Below are 25,274 nucleotides of genomic sequence, written 5' to 3'. Positions count from 1 at the left end.
TGAGCCTGGATTTGAACTTGGGTACTCCTGAATCCAGGGCTGGCGCTTTATCCACTGCACCACCTAGCTGCCCCTCTTATTCATATATATGACTCAGTTCTCTAAATATTTGAAAAATGAGACCTTTATCTGAGAAACTTGCCATAATTTTTTCACAGTTATGATTGCTATATGTTTCCCTCTATCCTGTTTCTCCCATTTATCCTTCTCTTTCTTTCCTTCTACCCTGTCCATCCTCAAGTGTTTTGCTTCTTTTTTTGTCTTTAAAAATAATAAACATTTTTATTTATAGTTTTGGGTTCCAATTTTTATCGCTCTTTCCTTCCCTCCCCTTCCCTCTCCCTGAGGTGGCAAATAATCTGATATGGATGATTACTACCTCCCCCTATCCCACCTCTCTTCTATCAGCTTCCCTCCTCTTATGCCCTTCCCCTTCTACTTACCTGTGGGGTAAGATAAATTTATATACCTAACTTAATGTGTATGTAACTCCCTCTTTGAGTCAATTCTGATGAGAGTAAAGTTCATGTGCTTACCTCAACTCCCTCATCTTCACCTCCACTGTATTAACTCTTTTGTTCCACTTTTTTGTCAGATAATTTACCACATCCAGCCTCTCACTTTCCCCTTCTCCAGTATATTCCTCTTTCTCACCCCTTATTTTATTTTTCAGAAATCATCCCGTAATATTTAACTCACACCTGGGCTCTGTGTCTATGTATATTTATTTTTAACTGTTCTAATAATGATAAAGTTTTTAGGAATTACAGGTATCATCTTCCCATGTAGGAATGCCAACAGTTTAATTTTATTAAATCCCTTGATTTCCCTTTCCTGTTTATCTTTTTATACTTCTTTTGAGTCTTGTATTTGAAAATGTGATGAAATAATGGGATTTAGCAGATACTCAAAGACCCACCTGTAGATTAATCTAGACTGATTGAATCAAGTGAGAGTGATTGACTGCTGATTAAGCCTACTTCAAGTTAATTGGATTGTAATCACACCTGGCTATCCCTTAAGATATTGTTCTCAGAAACTAGACTGTGAACTCAACTTGAGAACGCCTTCAAAGACAATGGATTTGGATGACGCCAACCAATCACCTTGAAGCAGTGTGTAAGGACCGCCTCTGTTCCAGATCTATGAAAAAGCTTCCACAAACAGCTTGGAAGGGTGTTCCTGATTAAAGCGGGCTTGTGGAGGAGGACTTCAGGAAGAACCTAACCAGGCTGGAACTCTAGGCTAGACTGAAGCTGAAGCTTCTGATTTAAGGCGACCACAATTTAGATTTTAAACATCACAAAAGTCAAATTTTCTATTCACCTCTGGTCTTTTCCTTAGGATTGTTTGAAAGTCCTCTGTTTCATTGAAAATTCATTCTTCCCCCTTAAGGATTATAATCAGTTTTGCTGGGTAGATAATTCTAGGGTTTTTTTGTTTGTTTGTTTGTTTTTGCGGGGCAATGGGGGTGAAGTGACTTGCCCAGGGTCACACAGCTAGTAAGTGTCAAGTGTCTGAGGCTGGATTTGAACTCAGGTACTCCTGAATCCAGGGCCAGCGTTTTAACCACTGCTCCATCTAGCTGCCCCCGATAATTCTAGGTTTTAATCCTAGTTAATTTGCCCTCTGGAATATCATATTCCTTCCCCTCTTCTTCTTCTTCTTTTTTTTTTTTTTTGGCGGGGCAATGAGGGTTAAGTGACTTGCCCATGTTCACACAGCTAGTAAATGTCAATTTCTGAGGCTGGATTCGAATTCAGGTTGTCCTGAATCCAGGGCCTGTGCTTTATTCACTGCATGACCTAGCTGTCCCTCTTTTGTTCTTTAATGTAGAAGCTGCTAAGTCTTGTGTAATCCTGACTGTAGCTTCATGATACTTGAACTGTTTCTTTCTGGCTGCTTGTAATCTTTTCTCCTTGACCTGGAAGTTCTGGAATTTGGTTATAATGTAGCTGGAAGTTTTCATTTTAGGATGTCTTTCAGGAGGTGATCAGTGGATTCTTTCAATGACTTTTTTACCCTCTGTTTCTAGTATATCAGGGCAGTTTTCCCTGACTGGCTCTGAGTCTCATAGGATAGGATGTAATTGAGATAGGATCCCAGGACCTGTGACTCCAAGGCAGACTTCTTTCTGCTCCCTTCGCTACATTTCTATGTGGTTGACTGTCTGCAAAGTGCCTCAGGCATGTGATGCCACTGGTTCTCAAAACCCTGTGAACTAAAAACTCCAGTTATTGTCACCCCAGTTTTACATATGAAGAAACTGAGTCTCAGAGAGGTAAAATCACATAACTAGTAAGTGTCAGGGGTGGGATATGGACCAGGTCCAGGGGTAACACTCTATCCTGTATGTTCAAGGCTGCATCTTTCTGCTGGGCTCACTCCAGTGTTGACTGTGCCTCTGACAGACTCCTGTGTTTATTTTAACGATGCTGTTAGCCTTGACATTCATAGCCATCGTTAGAAGGCAAACATGTATCGTCTTTGTTTTCTTCTCCTTGGCATGGAAAATTGGAATGTTGATGAAGACTTCATTTACTAACGATGAAGGAACCATGGCTTGTGCCCAAACTGAGAAGCTGAAATATCACACGGCCAAAGATAGTCTCCTCTTGCGTGCAATTGTAAAAAATCATGCCTTGGCTATTTTCTTATTCCAGGGAGAAAGAGAGGCAGTAGGGTCTTTTTACTATACATCAGCAGCAAGGCAAGAACCAAGAGCATTTTGTAGGGAAATGAAGATCCTGGGTGTGACCCTTTTCCCCTCACCAAAACTTGTGACTGGTTCTTTCTCATGGGATGCTGATGAAGTGCCAGAGTCTTGGGAGTGACTGGGGGGTCTCAGTATAGACAAAGGGTGAGTGCCTGTGATGGGCCTGATAAAGCCCACCAAAAGGGGGAGAAGCCTGGGGGCCAAAGTATCTGGGGAGGGGGCTGGGGGTTGGGTGGATGAGCTGTCCAGGCTTTTTGAGCTCTGCATCCTATGAAATGCCAATGAGCTTTGAAAAGGAAATGAAGCTCTCAATGATGTGAAGCTAAGCCTTTAAAAATGAACCTATTAGGATGCTCTTATGAGATATGGCAACTTGATATATCTGCTGTAGAGACTTTGAAAGGTAGAGGAAACCCAACCCCTTCTCCCATGGACTAGGGCTTCCTTCCAATGACCCCAGATTGTTCTCCACACTCACACCACTCATCTAGGCACGTACAGGTGGGCAGGGTCCTCCTCTGGAGTGAAGAGGATTTGAGATAAGGGTATGGTTTAGGGTCCAACAGATGTGGTCATATCCTTGAAGGCAATGAGATATCCAGGGATGGTGTTCTCATCCTGGTCCTCACTTCTTGTGTGTGGTCTGAGACTACAAATGGCCTCCTCTCGCTTGTTCAATCCAACTCTGCTACATGGGCAAGGGAGGGGATTTCTCCTCTTAACAACTTAATGATGAGGAAAATGTGGCTTGGAGCAGCTGGGACTTTATGGAATCACAATGTTTTTCAAGCTGAGATACCTCCCAGCATCTTGGGCATCACCAAACAAACCACCACACCTTTTATGTGAGGGTCCTACCTCCTACCTGGGTGACCTTGGGCTACTTAACCCCTTTTGCCTGCCCTTTCCTAATCTGGGGTACAAACAAATCACATTTGTTATTATAAGACTTTATGTTTTGCAAGACAAGCTCCTTACAAGCAATACTCTGATGTAAGCATGGTGAGTATCCTCTAGTCCAATGGGGACACAAAGGGGATCCAAGGCCTGCCCTCAAGGAACTTAGTCTGTTAGGGAGACAATAAGAATATCATAGATACAGGAGGTCACATATCTCCTAAGCATGCAGGTGACACAGGCTCAAATCCTGCTTCAGACACTTATTAGGTATGTGACTATGGGGCAGGTAGGGGGCACCATGGTGCACGGAGTACTGGGCTTGGAGTCAGTAAAACTCATCTTTCCAAGTTCAAATCTGGCCCCAGACACTTAGTAGCTATGTGACCCTGTGCAAGTCACTTCACCCTGTTTGCCTCAGTTTCCTCATATGTCAAACGAGTTGGAGAAGGAAATGGCAAACCCCTCCAGTATCTCTGCCTAGAAAACCTCAAAAGGGGTCACAGAGTTGGTTACGACTGAACAACAAGACTGTGGGCAAGTCACCTAACTTCCCTTGAGGGCAAAAAAGTTGAGGATTTGTGACCTTGAGAGAGAAAGCAGCATCCCCACCATCTCCATAGGACCCCAGGCTGGGAGAACAGGGGAGTGAGCCATCGTCCCAGCTCCCACTTGTCTGCAGACCTCGGGTGTGCAAGCACTCTCACTCCTGATCTCATTAGGTCCTCACAAATGCCTTGGTGGGGAGGTGCTTTTGTTATTCCCTCAGGCAGAGAGATGGGGCCAGGAGGAGATAAGGATCTCCTGTAACTTCCCTACTTCTCACGGGCAGCCCCAGAGCTGCCCTTCGTCAGGGAGGGCAGCCCCTGTGTCAAGTGAGAGATGGAGAAAGTGATGGCAGAAGGGGGTGGGACAGATGAGTCTTCTTCCTGATCTTCCCCAGCCTTAGTGTGAGGCAAAAAGGCAAAAGGAAGGCCAGAGAGGGACTCCTCTGACAGGCTACTTTGGTGACCTAGGGTCTTTGGAGGGACAAACTAATGAGGGGTCTTAGAGACCCCCTTTAACACTAACTAACATTGGTCAGATGGCTTCATTCTCAGCGATTCCCCGCCAATGTCTGGCTGAGTTACCTAGTATTTATGTTGTCTTCATTCTACAGCACTCACCACTGGCGGGAGCTTGGGCAAGTCACTTAATATAACTAGGCTTCAGATTCTTCACCTGAGAATGGAAAGGGGGTTACCCCAGGTGGTTTCCAGCTTTAAATCCATGACCTTACAATCCTCTGCTATCCCCTTCGAGGGCAGGACTGTCCCAATTGTCTTTGTAACTGCATTGCATACCACAGTAGGTCCTGATAGATGGTTGTTGACTGGCTGATCCCCGCCCTCCCCCCATTTTCCTCCCCTGCAGGAGAAGAGAGCTAATTAGGAACAGAGGGATGGTTTTTGCCTTTTCTGGCTATACAGTTTTTGTATAGAAATGTTTCAAGAAACAGGCTCAGTGATAGCAGGGGTTCTCTTGAATCCTGGGGTCTCTGCCACCAACAAGCTCCATCTAACATGAACAATTCCGTCAGCTGAATTATTCCCTTTGTCACTTGGAAATGGGGCTTGTTTCTTTCCCGGTACATTGGACAGGGCCTGTGTGTCCCTAGGGATGCAGGAACAAAAGGCACACAGACATCACGATATCTATTCACTGTTTGCGGAAGGCTTGGGCTCCTTCGGAGAAAGGAGCTGCAGGCAACGATGGCAGAATCCTTCTTAGCATGAGCACAAATCTTTGGTTCAAAGGAAAAATAACTAGGGTGACCTCCAAGAGTGGGTTTTCTGGCATTAGTAAAAATCTATTTCTCAGAGCAGTTCATTCATTACAACTTCCCCCAGTTTGGGTCATGCTCAAGGGAGGGATGAATCAATATTTAGACATTTCTGGCTGAAATACAAACCCAGTCTATATTGCAACTCCTGTGCCCCCCCCCATTTGAACCATAGTCCAGGGTGACTACCCCAGGATGGACAGTGAGTAAGTAAAGGCAGATTCAACTCAGTTCCAGTTCTTGTGAAATTGGTCACTGATTCCAATGACACTGACCAGCTGGGACCCCATCTGGGTTTGGGGGTCTGTGCAGCGTCCAGGCTGTAACCACTGTCCGTGGCTCAAGGGGGCTCCAAAATTTACTAAATCGCTTCCTCACAACAACCCTATGAGCTTGGCAATGAGAGTGGGATTATTCCTATTTTCCAGATGCTGTTGCTGAGGCACAGAACACTCCTTGTCCAGGACTGTGCCCTCTCATTGATATGAAGTGTTCAAGACTGGGCTGGATCTGCTAGCTTGATTATGGCATGGAGCAGTGTGTGTGTGTGTGTGTGTGTGTGTGTGTGTGTGTGTGTGTGTGTGTGTGTGTGTGTGTGTGTGTGTGTTTCTGTGAAGGCAGAAAAGCTGCCCATAATAATGAATCATTTCATTAACCTCCCCTGGGCTGCTGTCAGGGTGCAGCACAGCAAACAGTCTGTGATAAATGACCAAGGGAGATAGCATCGAGGCAGAATGGACATTATGAATGAGCCACATAAAATAGCCATTGGATCATCCACATCTTATTCCCTGAGTGACCACAGCAATTTCTGTCTCCACTTCAAAAAATAAGAGACTCTCAGGACTGCATTGTGTGTGTGTTTGTGTGAAAGAGAGAGGGATAGAGAGGGAGAGGGAGAGAGAGAGGGAGAGAGGGAGAGAATCCTTTGTGAGTTCTTTGCAGGTTGCTGCTCTCCGTGGGATGCTCCATCGCTCATCACAGGGGACTATGTGACCCTTTCTGGGGTAAGCTTTCAAACAAAGAGCCTACAATAGACCTTCCCTAGAGAGGTGCCAGGGTCTCTACTTACCAGGAAGGTAGTGGCACAGTCTCTCCATCTCCTCCCATGCAGTAGAGTTGTGGACTTGTATCAGCTGTTCCACTATGGACACTATCAGCACACATCCTGACAATGAACAAAAGACAGTTTTGTTCAACCCACACAGAAATGGGGCATCGGCCATTCAATCAACAAATATGGATTAAGTTCTCGATAGGTGCCAGATACTAAGCTAAGCAATGGGCTTATAAAAATTCAAGCAAGGGGCAGCTAGGTGGCGCAGTGGATAGAGCGCTGGCCCTGGAGTCCGGAGTACCTGAGTTCAAATCCGGCCTCAGACACTTAACACTTGCTAGCTGTGTGACCCTGGGCAAGTCACTTAACCCCAGTTGCCTCATTAAAAAAAAAATCAAGCAAAACTGGGAACTATTTGGAAGAGGGGAGATGGGAAATCAGTATAGTGAATTAATGAGAGGAACTACGATGTCAAAAGGGGAAAGAGATAGTGATGTCCTCTGAATAGCCCCCAGTACTGGACAGGTCTGTTTGAGCCCAGGAGCTGGAATGCCCTGGGCCAGAGGCTACATCATAAAATCAAAGAAACAGCAATTTCCCCCAATCCTCCTCCTTGCCCCTCATACACCCCTCTTATACCCACTTAGAAGAATCCAGTGAATGAAGAAAACATTTCTTCTTGTTTTCTTTAATTTCCTCCATAACATACAATGATTCATGCCCCATGGTAGCAATACATTTTGGGTAGAGGACTATCGAAGAGAGAGTAGAGAGACAAAGGACTCACTGTGGCTTATAAACAATCAATATAATTATCTTCTGCCTCCCTTGAGCCTTACCTTTCTCCCAAGGTCTTAAATCACTTCCCTCTAGACTTAAAGCACCCTTCCCCCACCCCTACGATTGTATTCCCTTCAGAAGGGAAACAGATCTGGTGTTAATGAGGCAATTCCCATGCCTGATATTATCTGATTATTCACTTCTGAGCCCTAGGGTGTGTCCCCAGGGTTTGGAGGCTTCCCGCAGAATGAACGTGAACTTGAGGCTACTAGAGATGATTCCTCCTTCCTTTTATACCTCCAAATAAATCGTGGTAAAATCAGAAGTGAAGAAGCCCAGAACTTTGGTTCCTGCATGTTGTGGTTTGGTCCCTTGCTGCTCCTCCACTTCATGGCCAAGGGTCTCATCATCCTCATCTCCCATCAGGAGCTCCCTCTTCTAGCTCTGAAAGCCTCTGCCCCACCCCTCTTTAATTTGGAGGTGCTAGAGGCAATCTTGAGGCTTATATCACAGTCAGGATCTCCCCTTTTCTCCCTAGAAGGTTGGGGTGCAGGAACTCGCTCCCCCTCTCCTGGGTGCATATGGTGGAGGCTAAGTACAATCACAAAGCGCTTCCTCCTGTACCCCTGCAGGCCTGGGTCCAGGTCCTCAGAATGCAGGCACTCTGGCCTTTCCACCCTTCTCCTGACAAGAGTTGCCTTCTGGGAGCTGGGTAGGGTGTGATGCGTTGGTACCCGGGCTGTGCTGATGGCCAAGTGTTCCATAGGGGCCAGAGCCCATGCTCAGCTCTGTGGCCTCTGACTTGTGCTCGGTTCTCTCTGGATTTTTCTGACTAGGGCAAAGCCCCAGCTGTCACCGAGCTCTTTTTTCTGGGCCCAGCACTAAGGAGCAGTTCAGGCTCACAGTAGTCTGAAACAACTGATTCATCCTAATCGATTTACAACAGCTCACACTTGTCCCTGTCCCTTCATCCCCAATCCTTTCCTAAGTCTCAATCAAAGACTTCTAAGCCCTTCAATTCACAGGCTTCCCCCATCAGCTCCTGGGGAGTCCGAAGCTCTAGAGAGAGGCTGTCCCTTGTCCACTGACCAATATGCCTTGTGATAGCCTCTCCCCGACCTCATTGTCTCTTGTCTAGGCTCTGTGTTATGGGTTCATTACAGGAGATGACTCCATAGCTGAAGCCTGTGTTTCACAGCCAATTTCCTTTTCAGGCAAAACAGTGTGTTCTGTAGCAAATTGACCCAATGTATCATCTGGTATCAAAGGAGTGAGCTGGCAGCATCCATGCTGGGCGTGCTGCTGCCATTGTGAGGGCTTGCCACTGCCGGAGGCTGATGTCACATGGTCTTATCGACAGGAAAATAGAAAGGGGACTTAATGGGTCGGGACTGCGGGGATGGCCAGCAGTGAAATTAGGAAAGCTGAAGCTGACAACAAAGTGGACAGATGTCATTGCAAATGCTGTTGTGTGGGGACCGGCATGAGTCATTGTAACTCTGGCTGTCCCCAGCATGACCGATGAGAACTCAACATCCCGAATGACAACACGGCATCATCTCGGCTAAATGGAACACAGCTAGCAGGATGCTCAGTGAGCTGGGATGTTGAAAGCTTTTGACCAAAGGAGCAAATTAGTTTTTAAAAACCTACTTCACATTTCTATAGTATTTTAGCTTTTACAAAGCACACTGCCACTGTGAAGAGGAAATTTGAATGTTTCCAGGTAAGGAAACTGAATTTCTTTTCTTTTCTTTCTTTTTTTTTTTCGGGGCAATGAGTGTTAAGTGACTCGCCCAGGGTCACACAGCTAGTAAGTGTCAAGTGTCTGAGGCCGGATTTGAACTCAGGTCCTCCTGAATCCGGGGTTGGTGCTCTATCCACTGCGCCACCTAGCGGCCCCTTGAGTTTCAAAGAGATGACGGTGGTGACGGTGGTGACGATGTAGACCACAATAATGATGATCATGATACAGCTCTCTGAGGTTTGCAAAGAACTTCACAAACATCTCACTTGATCCTCCTGGCAATCCTGGGAGGAAAGTACTTTCATTTCCCTTGTTTTAGAGTGGAAGAAGCCCAGGCACAAAGAGGTGGCTCCTGCTCAGGGGCATGTAGCTAGTAAGTGCCTAAGGCTGGATTAGAACTTGGATCTTCCTGACTTTCAGATGCCTCCTTCTCTCCCTGCTGGACAGTAGCAGGGGCTCCTTTGGTGCAATTTCTTTTGTTATTTTGGGAGAGTGAATGTGGGGTTTTCTCACAGACATTTGCTTAGCTCACAGGGGCCTTTATGGGCTCCTTAGCTCTCCTGGATAAAAGTGGGAATCGTTAGGGAGGCAAAAGGAAAATAGAAGAGACATTGGCCGGCTTTGGAGGCTTTAGTGAAACAGTTCCTTCATCCCTGCTTTGCCTTGTGTCAGAGGAATGACTATCAAAGGTACTGGATTATGCCCAAAGGGCTATAAAACTGTGCATACCCTTTGACCTAGCAATACCACTATTAGGTCTTTTTCCCAAAGAGATCATAAGAAAGGGAAAAGGACCCTCATGTACAAAAATATTTATAGCTGCTCTTTTTGTGGTGGCAAGGAATTGGAAATTGAGGGGATGCCCATCAATTAGGGAATGGCTGAACAAGTTGTGGTATGTGAATGTAATGGAATACTATTGTGCTGTAAGAAATGATGGGCAGGCCAATTTCAGAGAAGCCTGGAAGGACTTGCATAAACTTATGATGAGTGAGATGAGCAGAACCAGTAGAACATTGTACACAGTATCATCATCATTTATTTATTTATTTGTTTGTTTTTAGTGAGGCAATTGGGGTTAAGTGACTTGCTCAGGGTCACACAGCTAGTAAGTGTTAAGTGTCTCAGGCCGGATTTGAACTCAGGTACTCCTGACTCCAGGGTTGGTGCTCTATGCACTGTGCCATCTAGCTGCCCCTTACAGTATCATCATTATGTGTTGATCAACTGTGATAGACTTGATTCTTCTCAGCAATACAATAGTACAAGATAGTTCCAAAGGACTCATGATGGAAAATGCTCTCCAAATCCAGAATATGGATACAGATTGCACCATACTATTTCTATTGTTGTTGTTGTTGTTGTTGTTTTTCTTTTTTGAGGTATTTCCTTTTTGCTCTGATTCTTCTCTCATAACATGACTAATGCAGAAATATGTTTAATGTGACTGTACATATATAACTTATATCAGATTACTTGCTGTCTTGGGGAGGGGAAGGGAGGCGAGGCGGGAGAAAAATTTGAAACTAGAAATCTTATAAAAACAAATGTTGAAAACTATCTCTACATGTAACTGGAAAACAATAAAATACTTTTATAATTAAAAAAAGGTACTGGAACCTCCCCAGACCCGGGGCTCAGAGGAAGAACAAGTGAGGGGGGTTTGGACTTTGCAAACCTCAGACCAGGGACCCAGGGGGACACAGCGAGTGAGGGGCACATCTCCCTCATCCTATCAGAAGTCTGTTTGATCCCAGGCCAGATGAAGTGACTCCTGTGTGTGTTTCCCAGGGAATGAGGAGACGGAGAAGGGGGAAGTGGAGGAAGGGGGAGAGGGGGAGAAGCCAACTTGTCCACAGCTCTGCGTCTGTGGGCAGAGGAGTTTCAGGAGGATGGGGTGAATGTAGCATGTTTGATCTTGGGGAACCACAGAACCAGGGTGAGGTCCTCCAGCACACGTGCCCAAGAAGCCCTCTAGACACACATTCGAGTCATTTTCCCAAGGGTTATCAGATGGGGGAAAAGATGAGGGGAAGCTTCCTGCCAATATAAATGACGGACCACTGGAGATTATGAGAATAAGCCAAATGGAGCCTTCCGGCATCTTTGCACAAGAGTGCTTAGGTCTATAAGACCAACAGGTGGGCAGTCAGGACCAGGAAGCCTGCACAGACTGGAACAGCATCCCATCAACTACAGGAGCTCTAAGACATGGCTCTCTGGGGTGTAAGACCTCTGAATGCAGGTAGGTGGTGCTAGATAGAGCACTGGGACTGGAGGGAGGAAGACTTGAGGACAAATCCAGCCTCAGGCACTTACTAGCTGTGTGAGCTTAGACAAGTCACTTTATCTCTGCTTGCCTCAGTTTCCTCAACTGCAAAATGGGAATAATAAGAGTACCTCCCTCCCACAGTTGTTGTGAGGATTGAATGGGATAACATCTGGAAAGTGCTTAAAAGGCACAGTGCCTGGCACTTATTAAATGCTTGGAATTAAGAGGGATTGGGAAAGGCTTCTGGCAGAAGGGAGGACATTAGCCGGGACTTGCAGGAAGTCCCTGGATTCCTGGGATGAACAGCATCCCGCCTCTGCCTTTTTTTGGGGGGGGGGTGGGGCATGGGAGCACGGTGACCAATGAAGCCAGATCCAGGGGCTGGCCCACACTCTTCCTGCTGATGGTCCTGGGCTCTGGGTGCTCTGAGGACCACCTCCCATGCCATTCTCTCTCCTGGCTTCCCTTCTGCCCTGGGGCCAGCGGGCTATCAGCTCTCATAGATATTGATGGAAGGGAGGTGCCTTCCTGGAGACTCTGCATCACCACCGCCAGGCTGCTCCAATTTGCTCCCTACTTTGATCTCTTACTCTCCATTGCTCTGTAATTCAGTGTCTTTTTTGGCTCAAAAAACCACCAGCAAATAACAGCAAGAACTAGAAATGAGCATTAGAAAGATCATCAACCACTTAATTAAACTACAAGCATTTAGTAAGTACTTAAGTGTTTAGGCACTGTCCTAGGTGCTGAGGATATAGTACAAGCATGAGATAATCCCTACTCAAGGAGTTTATGTGTGCCTGCCCTATCCCCCAGCCCCTGGCCTATATTTCTCTCTTTTTTATGGGGCAATGAGGGTTAAGTGACTTGCCCAGGGTCACACAGCTAGTAAGTGTTAAGTGTCTGAGGCCGGATTTGAACTCAGGTCCTCCTGAATCCAGGGCCGGTGCTTTATCCACTGCGCCACCTAGCTGCCCCCCTATATATCTCTTGTGACATTTTATACCACTTTCCCCAAGTAACAAGTAATTCTTCACTTTTAATGTTCACATCATTGCCTTTTGGTCGATTCTTCAGAGACTGGTGTTCTGTGGCTCATAGCCATACAACAATGCTAGGAGATTATTGGCATTAAGAAGATGAGATGGGTCTTTGTTTGAGGAAGAAACCTGGAGTCACTGAAAACACTAAGTAATTTTCTAAAGGCAATCCAATGCTGTTCTCCTCTTCAGTTCTGGGCTCAACTAATTTTCCATTTTCAGTATTTGTCTCAGAAACCTATACTTCTAGACAAATTCTATGAATTGTCCAACTAATCTCTTATCAGGGTTTTCATCCACTTGTTTTCCATGTGGACTGTAAGGCCAAAGTCTCTTAAGGGGGTACAGGTCTCATAGGAGGCTCTGCGGTGTTCTTGGGTACACTGTAATTCATATGGTGTTATCTGCAAATAGGAGCTAGCTTACACCATAGGTTTTGAAACACAACCCATCTGGAAGTTGGTGATGGCCCCCAAATCAAGCTGGATTGGCAAAGAACCAAAGAATATTTGTCCTCTTCCGGTTCTAGCAAGATTAGTCCGGGGACATTTGCAAGAGCTTTGGAGGAACACAAGGAGATTATTGTGGCTGAAGTAAAGGAACCTCCATGGGGAGACAAGAGATGATATTGAAAAGAAGAGGAGGCTGGAGGACTCCTACATTCAGAAGCTAAGGTTTCTCTATATTTACTGAGAGAGTGGTACTCAGTATCATTTGAGTATTACAACATTATCAAGCAAATGCCAGTTCTGGGTTGATCTCATCTTACTTTTAAGAAAGCCTAAATAGAGACCAGTGCCTCTGGGAAAAGAGGCTGATGACTCAGTTCTCCTCTGATGGCACATTGGTGAACTGCCAGGCTGTTGAGCTCACTGCTATTCCATGTTCTCAACAAGCCAGGAGCCCTGGAAGTAGAATCCTGTGGCTTTACTTCCTCTTTTGAGGTGATGAGGATAACTAGCCTTGTATAATTCCTGAAGGCTAATTAAATATGAACTTTCCTCTTTTAAAATAATTATTGACTGATGTCTTTTGATTTTTCTATATTACCATAGTTTTCCCCAACATCCTTCCTACTCTCGCATCCACAGGGCCATTCCATACAACAAATAGTGTTTTTAAAGACAAAAAAGGAAAAAGAACGAGTCTAACAAGCCGTGCAATGTCCAGACCTTGTGGGCCCCTCTCCTTTGCAAAGGGGCTGAGTGGGAGGGTCTTCTCTTGTTTCTTCTTTCACAACAGGCTTCCTTGTCATAATTTTGACACTTTTGTGGGTTTTGTGTGTGGTTATTCTTCCTATTTGCATCATTGTGGGCACTGTGAATACTGTTTGCTGAGCCCTGCTTTACATAAGTTATTTCTCCACAGGAGGTTCGTTGTATAAAAGAAGAAACCGAGGCTCAGGAAGGTTAAGGGACCCATCTGAGATCCAAGGTAAGGTCTGAATCCAGGTCAATTCTAATTGTGAGATCAGGCCTCTCGACCATTTCCTCTGACAACCACAAACACATTCTCAGTCTGTCAATTCTTCAAAGGCCATCAGGGAAAAGCATGCAGAGCTTTTCACATAAATAAATAAACCAGCCAACTGCTGCATGGAGAGGATATGCCATTAGCAATACGGACATATGGAGGACGACTCTTCTCTAAAAGTTTCAGTGTCTGAAATGGCAGCTTTGAAGGAAAACACTTCCTCCCATTACCTGTAGCTTGTTGTTCTCTGGATACATTCATAGTAGTCTGAAGTATTTGGAGAATGGCTGGGGGGATGCCTGCTGGGAGAGGGGAAGGTATAGATGGAAGAATAAGGTTCATACTTGGCATTTAGTTTGGAGATACAAGAGTGCTAGTCTGTCTATTCAAATGAGAGAAATAGTTTCAACAAGAAATAATCAGTACTCCAAATAGACTCTTAAGAATAGTACTGTCTCAATCTGCTTGATTAAGTTTAACAAGCATTTCAATCATTTTCATTGCCCAGAAGCAACTCCCCCAAGGTCACAGAATGAGAGCACTTGAGAGTGGTAAGAGTCCTCAGCCTTAATTTCTTACTGTTGATGTCAGGGATGCCAAAACTCATGGGGCATGCCATTGGTCATGGACACAGCAGGGAGGGTTAGAGACCAGTCATGAAGCATCATGAATAACCCGACTGCCAAGACAGCAACTGATGACCCCAAGCCTACAACATTCACCTTCAAAAGATGAAGGTGTTGGGCTAACACTTTGCAGAGATTAAGGGAGTGGGCTAAGAGAGAAGTGCCCACAATGCTCAATGGCAGCAAGTCCTATAAGAACCAGCAGGGAGAGTCTATAAGGTGACATCTTTAAATAGTAGACCATGCCAGTGTATTGAGTGAGACCTGCTAATTTGATGCTTTGTCTGGCAAGCTCACAGCCTCAGAAGTGTTTCATTGCTAGAGCTGGCTGGACCCCACTTCCCATTTTGTGTAACGTGCATGCCCTGCCAAGGATCAAGGACTTGGGTCACTGATATGGACAGGCTTTTTCTCTGGATGGTTGGCTTATATTCTGAGGCCCCGCATCAAGCATAGGTTGTCCTGAGGAGTGAATCTAATGGTAGCCAAGACCCTGAATGGCCAGTGGCCTATAATGTAGAATGATTTATCTTTGAAAACCAATGAAGAGCCACAAATGAACTCTCAAAGAAAAAAGATGAGACCAGATGGATTTACAAGCAAATTCTACAAAACATGTAAAGAATGATTAATTTTAATACTATATAAACTGTTTGAAAAATAGGTAAAGAAAAGGTCCTACAAAATTCCTTCTGTGACACAAATATTGTCTTTTTTGTTGGTTTTTTGTTTTGTTACAAATATAGTCTTAATACCTAAATCAGGGAGAGTCAAAACAGAGAAAGGAAAGCATAGACCAATTTCTTTAAGTATATTGATGCAAAAATTTAAAATAAAACACTAACATGGGAACTACAGCAATATATCATAAATATATACTATGGGACAGCTAGGTGGCACCATGGATAAAGCACAGGCCCTGGATTCAGGAGTACCTAAGTTCAAATCTGACCTCAGACACTTGACACTTACTAGCTGTGTGGCCCTGGGCAAGTAACTTAACCCCCATTGCGGTGCAAAAAAAAAAAAAAGTATATACACTATAACAGGCAGCTAGGTGACACAGTAGATAGAACTCTGGGCCTAGGGTCAGTCAATAAGACCTGAGTTAAATTCTAGCTTCAGATCCTTACTAGCAAGATGCCCTTGGGTAAGTCACCTAACCCTCATTTACCTCAGTTTCTTCAACTTCAAATGGGGATGATAATAGCACCCACCTCCTAGGGTTTTTTTGGGGGGGCAAGAACTCACTATTTGACAGAAACTATTTGGAAAAGAGTCTGTCAGAAAATAGTTATAGATCAACATCTCAGACCATATACCAAGATAAGTTCAAAATGGGTGCATGATTTAAACATAAAAAGTGACATCACAAGTAAAAAAAAAAAGAACATGGAAGAAATTGTCTGACAAATCTATGGATAGGGGAAGAGTTCGTAGGAGAGAAAATGGATAGGGTTGATTACCTAAATTTTTTTTTAAAGTTTTTGCACAAACAAAACCGATGTATCTGAAATAAGAAGAGAAGCAGAAAGTTGGGGAAAATAATTGCAGTAAATTTATCTAATAAACATCTTATGTCTAAGACATGTTGGAATTGAGTCAAATGTATAAGAATAAGACCCATTCTCCAAATGATAAATGGTCAAAGGCTATGAATAGATGTTTTTCAAAGGAAGAAATCCAAGCTATTTGTAGCCATATTAAAAAATGTTTGCAATCACTAATAACTAGAAAAATACAAATTAAAACAATACTGAATTACTACCTCAACACTCACCAGATTAGTTAACATGACAGAAAAAGAAAATTATAAATTCTGGAGGGGATGTGGAAAAATAGGGGCACTAATACACTGTTGGTGGAGTTGTGAGTTAGTGCAATCATTCTGGAGAACAAATTTGGAATTATGCTGAAAGGAATATATCTTCTGACCCAGCAATACCACTACTAAGTCTGTATCCCAAAGAGATCAAAGAAAGAGGAAAAGGACGCATATGTACAAAAATATTTGTAGCAATTCTTTTAGTGGCAGCAAAGAATTAGAAACTGAGGGGATGCCCATCAATTGGGGAATGAACGAACAAGTAAGTTATGGCAAATGAATGTGATGCAATATTACTGTGCTGTGAGAAATGATGAAGGGGATGGTTTCAGGAAGAACTGGGAAGACTTATATGAACTCATACAAAATGAAGCCAGAGGAACCAAGAGAACATTGTACGCCATAACAGCATACTGTAATGACCTACTATGAAAGACTTAACTCCTCTGATCAATACAGTGATCCAAGACAATTCTAAAGGTCTCATGATGAAAACTGCTCCTCCAGAGAGAACTGATGGACTCAGTGGGTAGATTGAGGCATATTTCTTTTCTTTTCTTTCTTTTTTGGGGACATGGCTAATATGGGACATCTTTCTGTATGACTATACATATTTGTGATGGGTTATTTTTCTTACCTTCTCAATGGGTGGGGAAGGAGGGGTGGGAGGAAGAGAATTTGGAACTAAAAATTGAATTAAAAAACAGTAAACATGGGATGGGGGAGAGGGACAAAGGCAGCCATGTCTCTCCCTCCCTAGACCTGACTAGCTGTGGACCATGTGTTGTGGTGGTTACTGCTGAATGACATGAAACCAAGGAGATACTCATGTGGACTGGTATTACTTTAATTCTCTGTGAGGGGAGTGCATAATTTCACTGAAGGGTCAGATCTCAGAGGTGCCCCGGTGGCAGCTGAGTACAGGGTCTGCTAACTCCAGGGGATGCAATAGTCTTCCATTCTCCCCAGAGACCCATAGTGATGGGCCATTCCTAACAGGCACCTTCACTGCAGCTGTGGTCACCAAGCTGCCTTTTCTTCCTTGTTGTTTTCACAGCATCATATAGGATAGAGACAAGCCGTGCACCCCACCTAGCTCTCTGGCTACTTCCTCACTCCCTTAAACCCTACCTGCCCCTCAGTCACAACAGTTAGCTCCATTTTTCAGTTGGAAGAATCTCCCTGCTGCTGCTATTGTCTCAAAGACAAGCTCCTCGGGACTGGATCCGTTAGAAGCCGGATCCAAGCAGACATCTGTTAATGACTGACTCATCTTGGGTGCACTCATTCAGCTCTGAGTCTACCAGAGGCTCTAAGGCTTCAGAAGCTTGGGCCAGTGGAAAGAGCCCCAGATTTCATCTGTAAAATGGGCTTGGGAGGGGGCACTAAATGACCTCCATGATCCTTTCTGGGCCTAAATCAGCGATCCTCCTCTCTCTTGTCCATGAAGCAGGTGCCAAAGTCTCACGCTCTGCTGAACGTCTACAGAGCCTTGCTCCTCCTTGTTTGGGGAAGAAGGACACAAGATCTCCTGGCACTTGGCATCAGCCCTGGCTTCCTTCCTTTCGAGGGGCTGGATGGGTGGAATCCAGGCCTTGGTGACCAGTGTTGGAAAAGCTTGACCAACAGGGAGTGAAACACCTTTGTTTACAAATGTGGAAGGTGGGGAAAAGTGGGGGAGGGAAGGAGGCCCCTGAGGGCCTCACGGCTGTGTGACTATGACAGGTGGCTGAGCTGTATGGATTTTCAGCCCACAGCTCCCTTGGCCACACCCCAAAAGGTAAGAGCCCCACCCCCTCGAGGCCCAGGGCTGACTGCTTGAAGGCTTGCACACCACCCTCCATAACAACACGGGCAGTTTGATAGGGTGTCAGTGTTACTGTTTTACAGAAGAGGAAACTGAGGCTTAAAAAGTCCATGTGACGAGCCCATGATCACATAGCCAATAAGTAAAAGAGACAGGAATTGAAAGTGGTTCTATAGACTCATAGATCTAGAGCTGAGTGGAACCTTTGAGGACCCCTTTGACTTTACAGATGAGAAAATTAAGACTTGGAAAACTTGCTTGGGTTGTAATATGGCTGAGGTTGGATTTGAACCCAGGTCTTGCCGACTGTTGCACGATGGTGTCTCTCAAGTTCCCTCCTTTGGTCCTGTTTCCTTCTGTGTAAAATGGGGGGGGGGCTGGACCCTATGACCTCAGAAGACCCTCCCCCCAGCTCTGTCCACAACCCCCTGCTGCTTGGATGTCCCCTCTAGCATTCTCTGGACACTTTGCCGTACGTCCCCCAGTCTCGTGCTGAGCCTCCAAGCCCGTCCTCTGCGAGTGCCTGCGGGTGCAGACGCATCTTGGGGGCCAGAAGTCTTTCATGAGGCACAGAAGGTTCATGAAAAATCACACAGAGCACCCGCCCTCACCTCCATGACTTACCTACGCAGGAATAGCCATCTGAGAGGAGGGGGCTGGCTGGGCTCCTGGGAGCTGAAGAGGCGGGGCTGGTGCAAGAGCCGAGGAGAAGGGAAGCCAGAAGGAGGATCTGCCCGGTGATCTTCATTGCTGGAGAGACGCTACGGACCAAAGCAGCAGCATTTCTCAGTTCTCCCAGAACTCAGGGAAGGCAGGGCGTGCACACCTACATGTCCACATGCAGAACGCACACGGCCATCCATAGAACACACATACATGCCTGAATGCACACGTGTACACACACTCCCACACATGCACACCCCCCAACCATCCAATCCATACATACGTGCACATATATACATTCATACACACAGATATACCCACAGCATACACACATGCACACCCACACACAAGGCCATTGACCCTGGGCAGACCCACTCTCTCCCTGGGCACAAGACCAACCCAGGCCACTCCCAGAGCAGCACCTTGCTTCCTGGCCTTTGAGGGACTTCAGGCCACAGCCTGCCTGTCAGGCCGGTCAGAATCCAAAAGCCGCTAATGACAGAGACCTGGAAAGCCGCTACCAGGGCCCTCCCTGCGTCTGTGACCAGAAGCCCAGGCTTCTTGGAGGAGTTCAGGGGCTGCAGCCTCCTTTTCCTGTCTTGCAAAGCAAGTCAAGGCCACGCCTCCGCGCCGCCCCCCAGGCAGCCTCTTCACAAAAGGCTCAGCCTCAGCTTCCTCTTTGGGGAGGTCACCAGCTCAGGAGGTTCCCCTCCCCCCACAGCCCCCTCAGGGCTTGTTTCTACATCAGCCTCTTATGAAGTGGGCCTTTTCTGCCAGGAAGTGAGCTGGCCAACATGCACTGGCCCAGGCGGCTCAAGCCCTTTGGTTCTGAGCAAGGAAGAAGCTCGGCAAATGGCCAGTGGCCCAGGGAAGGCCCAGGGCGGGAACAGGATTGGAGCAGGCAGATCCACAGAACTGGCGGGTGGCTAGCAAAGTCATCTCAGCTCAGGGCCCCCCCTCTCCTCATCCATCTCTCTGGGTCTGCCGTCATCTCCCAACAGAGTGTGTGTGTGTGTGTGTGTGTGTGTGTGTGAGAGCATGTGTGTATATGTGTGTGAATATATATTTGTGAGTGTATGTATGTGTGAGAGCATGTGTGTATATTGTGAGTGTATATGTGTGTGAGAGCATTGTGTATGCATGTATATGTGTGTGAGTATATATTTGTGAGTGTATGTATGTGTGAGAGCATTGTGTATGCGTGTATGTGTGTGAGTATATATTTGTGTGTGTGAGTATGTGAGAGTATGTATTGTGTGTATATGTGTGTGTGCATGTATGTGCGCGTGTATTACAAATGTATAGTATGTAAGTGTATATGTGTGTGAGCGCATGTGTGTACGCATGTATATGTGCGAGCGTGTACATGTGTGTGTGTATGTGGGTGAGCATGTATGTGTGTGAACCTTTAAAAAAGAGCTCAGCACAGAGAACAGATGATTTCCTCCTTAAGATTAGATCTGAACATCCTGTCACTGCAAGGGGCTCTGGATTCCGCAGAGCTCTGGCTCTGAGCAGGCTTCTGTTCAGAAAAAGGAAACAGGCATCAGAGACAGAGGCAGAGAGATAAAGAGAGGGAGGGAGGGAGGGAAAGAGAAGGACAGAGGAGAGAAACACGAGACAGGAGAGAGAGACAGAGAGGAAAGACAGAGACAGAGAAAAGGAAAGAGGAGAGAGGAAGAGAGGGACAAAGAGATAGAGAGAGAAGAGACAGAGAGGGGAGAGACAGACAGAGAAAGGGACAAAAAGAGAGAGAAGAGACAGAGAGAGGAGAGATAAAGACAGAGACAGAGCAGAGGGAGGAGAGACAGAGAAAGGGACAAAGAGAGAGAGAAGAGACAGAGAAAAGGAAAGAGGAGAGAGGGAGAGAGGGACAAAGAGATAGAGAGAGAAGAGACAGAGAGAGGAGAGATAAAGACAGAGTCAGGGAGAGGAGAGACAAAGACAGAGACAGAGAGAGGAGAGACAAAGACAGAGACAGAGCGGGAGGAGACACAGAGGGAGGACAGGATCAGAGGAGCTCAGGGCCAGAGCTGGAAGAGACCTTGGAGACTGGCTAGCCCAACTCTCTCGGAAGTGACTTGCCCAAGGTTAGAGATGGTAAGTCTCTGAGGCAAGATTCAAACTCAGTCCTCTCACTCTAAAGTCCAGGCTCTTCCCACTGTGCTACCTTGCCACCTCCTCCTCATGGCCTATGATGTTTCCACCTTCTCTTCATTTTTGATCCCATGACCCTGGGGCCTGTGCTACAGCCTGGAATAATGGGAGGGGCACTGTCTCTAGCCCCTGAGGGTAAAGGTACCAGAGACTGCTTTTCTCCAGCCATTCTCTCCTCACCTGTCCTATTCACACTCCCACAAGCAAAGCCACTGGGACACTGCTCTTCCCCAGTCTCTGGGGAGGCCTTCAGTTCAAGCCCCTGAGTTACAAATTTAGGGTAGCCACCCAAGCTAACCTTTATTTTACAAAGGAGTAAACTGAGGCACAGAGAAGGAAGTAGTTTGTCCAAGGTCCCACAGCCAGGATTTGAACCCAGGTCTTGGTTACTATTCAACAAACATTTATCAAAGGGCTGCTATATGCAAAGCATTTCTTTCTTTAGTCCAAGTGGGGAAGAGGAGCAAGGAAACTTTGGAGAAAGGGAAGGAAGGATGGTCACTGGTGGACATTCCCTTAGTGGGAGCTTCTCTTTTCTTCTGTTTCTTCCCTCCTTCCCACAAAGCTAGGCCCCTCCTTCCTGGGGCTTTCTCCTGGTCATGTGCTTTGGGAAGCCCCCACTTGCCCAACCCACTCAGCAGGGAGGGGCAATGGGGGGGAAGGTCGGGGAGGAGCTCAGGCATCTACATTGGTGGCTGCCATTTCTTAAGATCTCAGAGGCTGACAACACACTTGACTCCCAGGCTTGGCCAAGGGGTGACGGTGGGGAGAACCCAGGGTTGCCCTCTGCCTGCCTACCCCAGCCTGGGGAAGGAAACCTTGACCCATGGTGAGTGGCTTCTTTGGTGCTCAGCCATGTGCAGGACTACCAGGACAACCCCCAGCCTGCAGAAATCAGAGAGCCTTTGCCTGTCGAGAAGAAACGAGATGCGGTTTGATGACGCAGACTGTCTTAAAAATAGTGCATTCCTTCTACATAAATCAGGGATTTAGCACCTGCTCCATCTTCTCATTTTCTCATTGCTTCTTTTTTTTAAAATTAATAAAGTATTTTATTTTTTCCATTACATGTAAAGATAGTTCTCAACTTTTGTTTATACAAGCTTTACAATTTCAGATTTTTCTCCCTCCCTCCCCCCTCCCCTAGACAGCAGGTAATCTGATATAGGTTATATATATATATATACACATAATAACATTAATCCTATTTCTGCATTAGTCATGTTATAAGAGAAAAAAATCAGAGCAATGATGGGAAACCTCAAAATAGAAAAAAAAAACCAACAGCATCAAAAACAAAAGAAATAGTATGGTTCATTCAGCATCTATACTCTGCAATTCTTTTTTTTTTTTTTCCCCTGGATTTGCAGATCCTCTTCCATCACAAGTTCCCTGGAACTCTTCTGTGCCATTGCACTGGTGAGAAGAATCTAGTCCATCACAGTAGATCAACACTCAATGTTGATGATACTGTGTACAATGTTCTTCTGGTTCTGCTCATCTCACTCATCATCGGCTCACACAAGACCTTCCAGGTTTCTCTGAACTCCTCCTGCTCATCGTTTCTTACAGCACAATAGTATTCCATTGTATTCATCTACCACAACTTGTCCAGCCATTCCCCAATGGATGGGCACCCCCTCAACTTCCAATTCCTTGCTACCACGTAAAGAGCAGCTATAAATATCTTTGTACACGTGGGTCCCTTTCCCCCTTTTCTCATTGCTTCTTAACAAATCTTTGGGGAAAATGGATGACTTTCTAATGAGTCTTGATGGCCTGGTTCTTAGTTAGGCTGAGAGTTTTTCACGAGGAGAAATTAGTCTTATGTGGAGGTAACCTCATCAAATGGATAAATGCTTGGGTGTCAGATAATGGGGCTGGGGGGGATAAAGGATCTGCATGTGTGAAAAAACCATGGAATCCTAGAGGGATGGCTTGGATTTAGGGAACGTTTACACCATCCTTTGGGACGCTGAGCCCGGCTACACGTTCAATCCCCCATGCCCACTTCTGCTGGTGAGAGCTGAGTCCGTCTTCACACCAGCCCTTAGGCTCGATTCCCAGCTGTCTGTGGGCAAGTACCATCTCCCTGCCATCGCTTCCCAAGGTATGTGGTGCCTCACCATCTGCCCTCGGGACCCTAAGGACCACTAGCAGAGAAGCCTAGATTCAAATCCCACCTCAGACATTTACTCTGTGACCCTGGTCAAGTCATTCAACCTCTCTCAGCATCAGTTTCTTCTTCTGTAAAAGGGATAAAGACAGCATCTACTTCACAAAGCTGTTGAGGTGTGAATGAAATAATGTGAGTGAAGCCCTGGGCAAAGGGCTTTCGAGTAACCTCCCAGTGAGAGCTGCAACATCACGTTTCTCAGGGACAGACCTCGAGTTTGCCCTGTGTACCTTGGCTTACAGAGGGAACTCATGGGAGTTTCCATTTCTTCTGCTCAGTTTTCTGAGGAGATAAATCCATTTCAGTTCAACAAAACCTTAATGAAGCACCTACTGTGTGGCAGTGTGAGTGAGAGAGGTTAAGAACAGCAAGAGCTGACATTCCCCACAGGTATAAAGATTCCCACACCATCTAATTGGAGCCTCACAACAACCCTTGGGAGGTGGGGGCTATTATCATCTCCATTTTACAGATGAGGAAACTAGGGCAGACAGAGGTGAAGTGACATGCTCAGGGTCACACAGCTAGGCAGTGTTGGAGGCTGGATGAGAGCCCAGGTCTTTCTGACTCCAAGTCCACTATGTCAGACTGACATGAGCCCACAGACTCTGCTCTCAAACTGTTTAGAGTCCAGGGTTGAGAAAGACACAAGGAAATAATGAAGCAAGGAGACCTCTGGGCAAAGTGCTCAGAGATATGTAGGAAAGAGAGATTGTTTCACGTGAGAGTAGTGGGGAGGGTTTATTGATGGCTTAAGCCCTGAGTTGGGCCTAGAAGGAAAGGAGAGATTTCAGTAGAGGGGTGTGTGTGTGTGTGTGTGTGTGTGTGTGGTAGGGTGTTGTACCTGGGATGGGACACAGTGTGAGCAAAGGCATGGAGGTGGGAGGTGAACTGATGACTGGAAATGATGGATTGTGACATGTGTAGAGGGGATTGTCACAGACAAATGGGATCATAGAAGTTCAGACTGGCAGAGACAGCTGGTTCAATCCTGCCAGGGTCTGCTGGATGCACATGGTGGCCTGGGGTCCCCAAGGAGTCCCTTCCCTGGAGGGGGGGCTTTGGCCTTTGAGTCATTAAGCCCCTGCTGTATGCTGGGCCCAGAGCTAAGCATGGAGATACAAGCCAAGCCAACGTCTGTCACTGCTTTCAAGGAGCTCACAGTCCAATGGAAGACGACACCATATGGAAACAGCAACGTACAAACAAGCTGCTGACAGATCAACTGGGAGTGATTTACAAAGGGTGGGCCCTGGCATTGAGGGGTTCTAGGAATGGCTTCTGGTGGGGGTGGGAGGGAGCCAAGGAAGCCGGGCCATGGAAAAGGGGAGAAAGTTCTAGGCCTGGGGGCATTTTGTGCCCAGGAGGCTGGGTCACCCCACCCCTGGATCTTGTTTCTAGCTGCGGACACACCCACAAGCCCACCTTGTTAAGAGTATCTCAAGTCCCCAGAAAAGGAAATTCCAGCCCCAGAGCTGGGAGGGAGTCCAAAGCAGAGGGGCCCAGGGAATGGAAGGGCCCCCAGGGCCCAGGCGGGGATGACAGAACTTGGGAGCCCTCTTTGCCTGCCCACCCCCAGCCTGACTCTGGGTGGCTGCGTGAGCCAAGCACATGCTTTAGAGAAGGGGCCAAGCACAGGCCACAAGTGTGTTCAACTGGACCTGGACAGAGAGGTGGAGGGATGGCCACAGGGAAGGCACCAGCATTAGATGGGGCTGGGATATGAAAGAAGCCAGTGGAGTCAGGAAGTGGAGATGGGCTGGGAGAGCCTTCTGGGCATGGGGGACAAAGGCACAGTGAGGAGATGAGAGGAGGCCAGGGTCACACCTCAGCGTTCCTGGAGGGGAACAAGATGTAAGGAGACTGGAAGGGGAGGAAGGGGCCAGCCTGGGAAAGGCTCAAAAGCCAACCATGGTCCCCATTGATAAATGCTCAAAGCATAAGAACAGGCAGTTTTCAGGCTAAGAAATCAAAGCTATCTATAGTCACATGAACAAAATGCTCTCAATGACTATGAATTAGAGGAATGCAAATGAAAATAACTCTCAGGTTGGCTAATATGACAGAAAGGGAAAGAAATTCTGGAGGGGATGTAGAGAAATTGGGGCACTAATGCACTAGTGGTGGAGTTCTGAATGGATCCAACCACTGTAGAGAGCAATTGGGAACTCTGCCCAAAGGGCGATAAAACTGGGCATCCCCTTTGATCCAGCAAT

The 25,274-nt window shown here is 46.3% G+C and overlaps 1 protein-coding gene across 1 annotated transcript in view; it reads right to left on the bottom strand.

Moving 5' to 3' along the window:
• Nucleotides 1-19,289, bottom strand: part of AOAH (acyloxyacyl hydrolase) — a 113,242-nt gene extending 93,953 nt beyond the window's left edge. The window contains exons 1-3 of the mRNA XM_043964531.1: nucleotides 19,148-19,289; nucleotides 18,687-18,823; nucleotides 6,508-6,603 (exon numbers count right to left, since the gene is read on the bottom strand). Coding sequence (XP_043820466.1) covers nucleotides 6,508-6,603; nucleotides 18,687-18,810 — 220 coding nt within the window. The 5' untranslated portion in view covers nucleotides 18,811-18,823; nucleotides 19,148-19,289. The remainder of the gene's footprint in view (nucleotides 1-6,507; nucleotides 6,604-18,686; nucleotides 18,824-19,147) is intronic.
• Nucleotides 19,290-25,274: the final 5,985 nt, after the last annotated feature.

This window comes from Dromiciops gliroides, chromosome 1, assembly GCF_019393635.1.
Source record: "Dromiciops gliroides isolate mDroGli1 chromosome 1, mDroGli1.pri, whole genome shotgun sequence".
Lineage (NCBI taxonomy): Eukaryota > Metazoa > Chordata > Mammalia > Microbiotheria > Microbiotheriidae > Dromiciops > Dromiciops gliroides.
The sequence above is the reverse complement of the archived record's forward strand: the minus strand, read 5'-3'. Positions and strand labels throughout refer to the sequence as shown.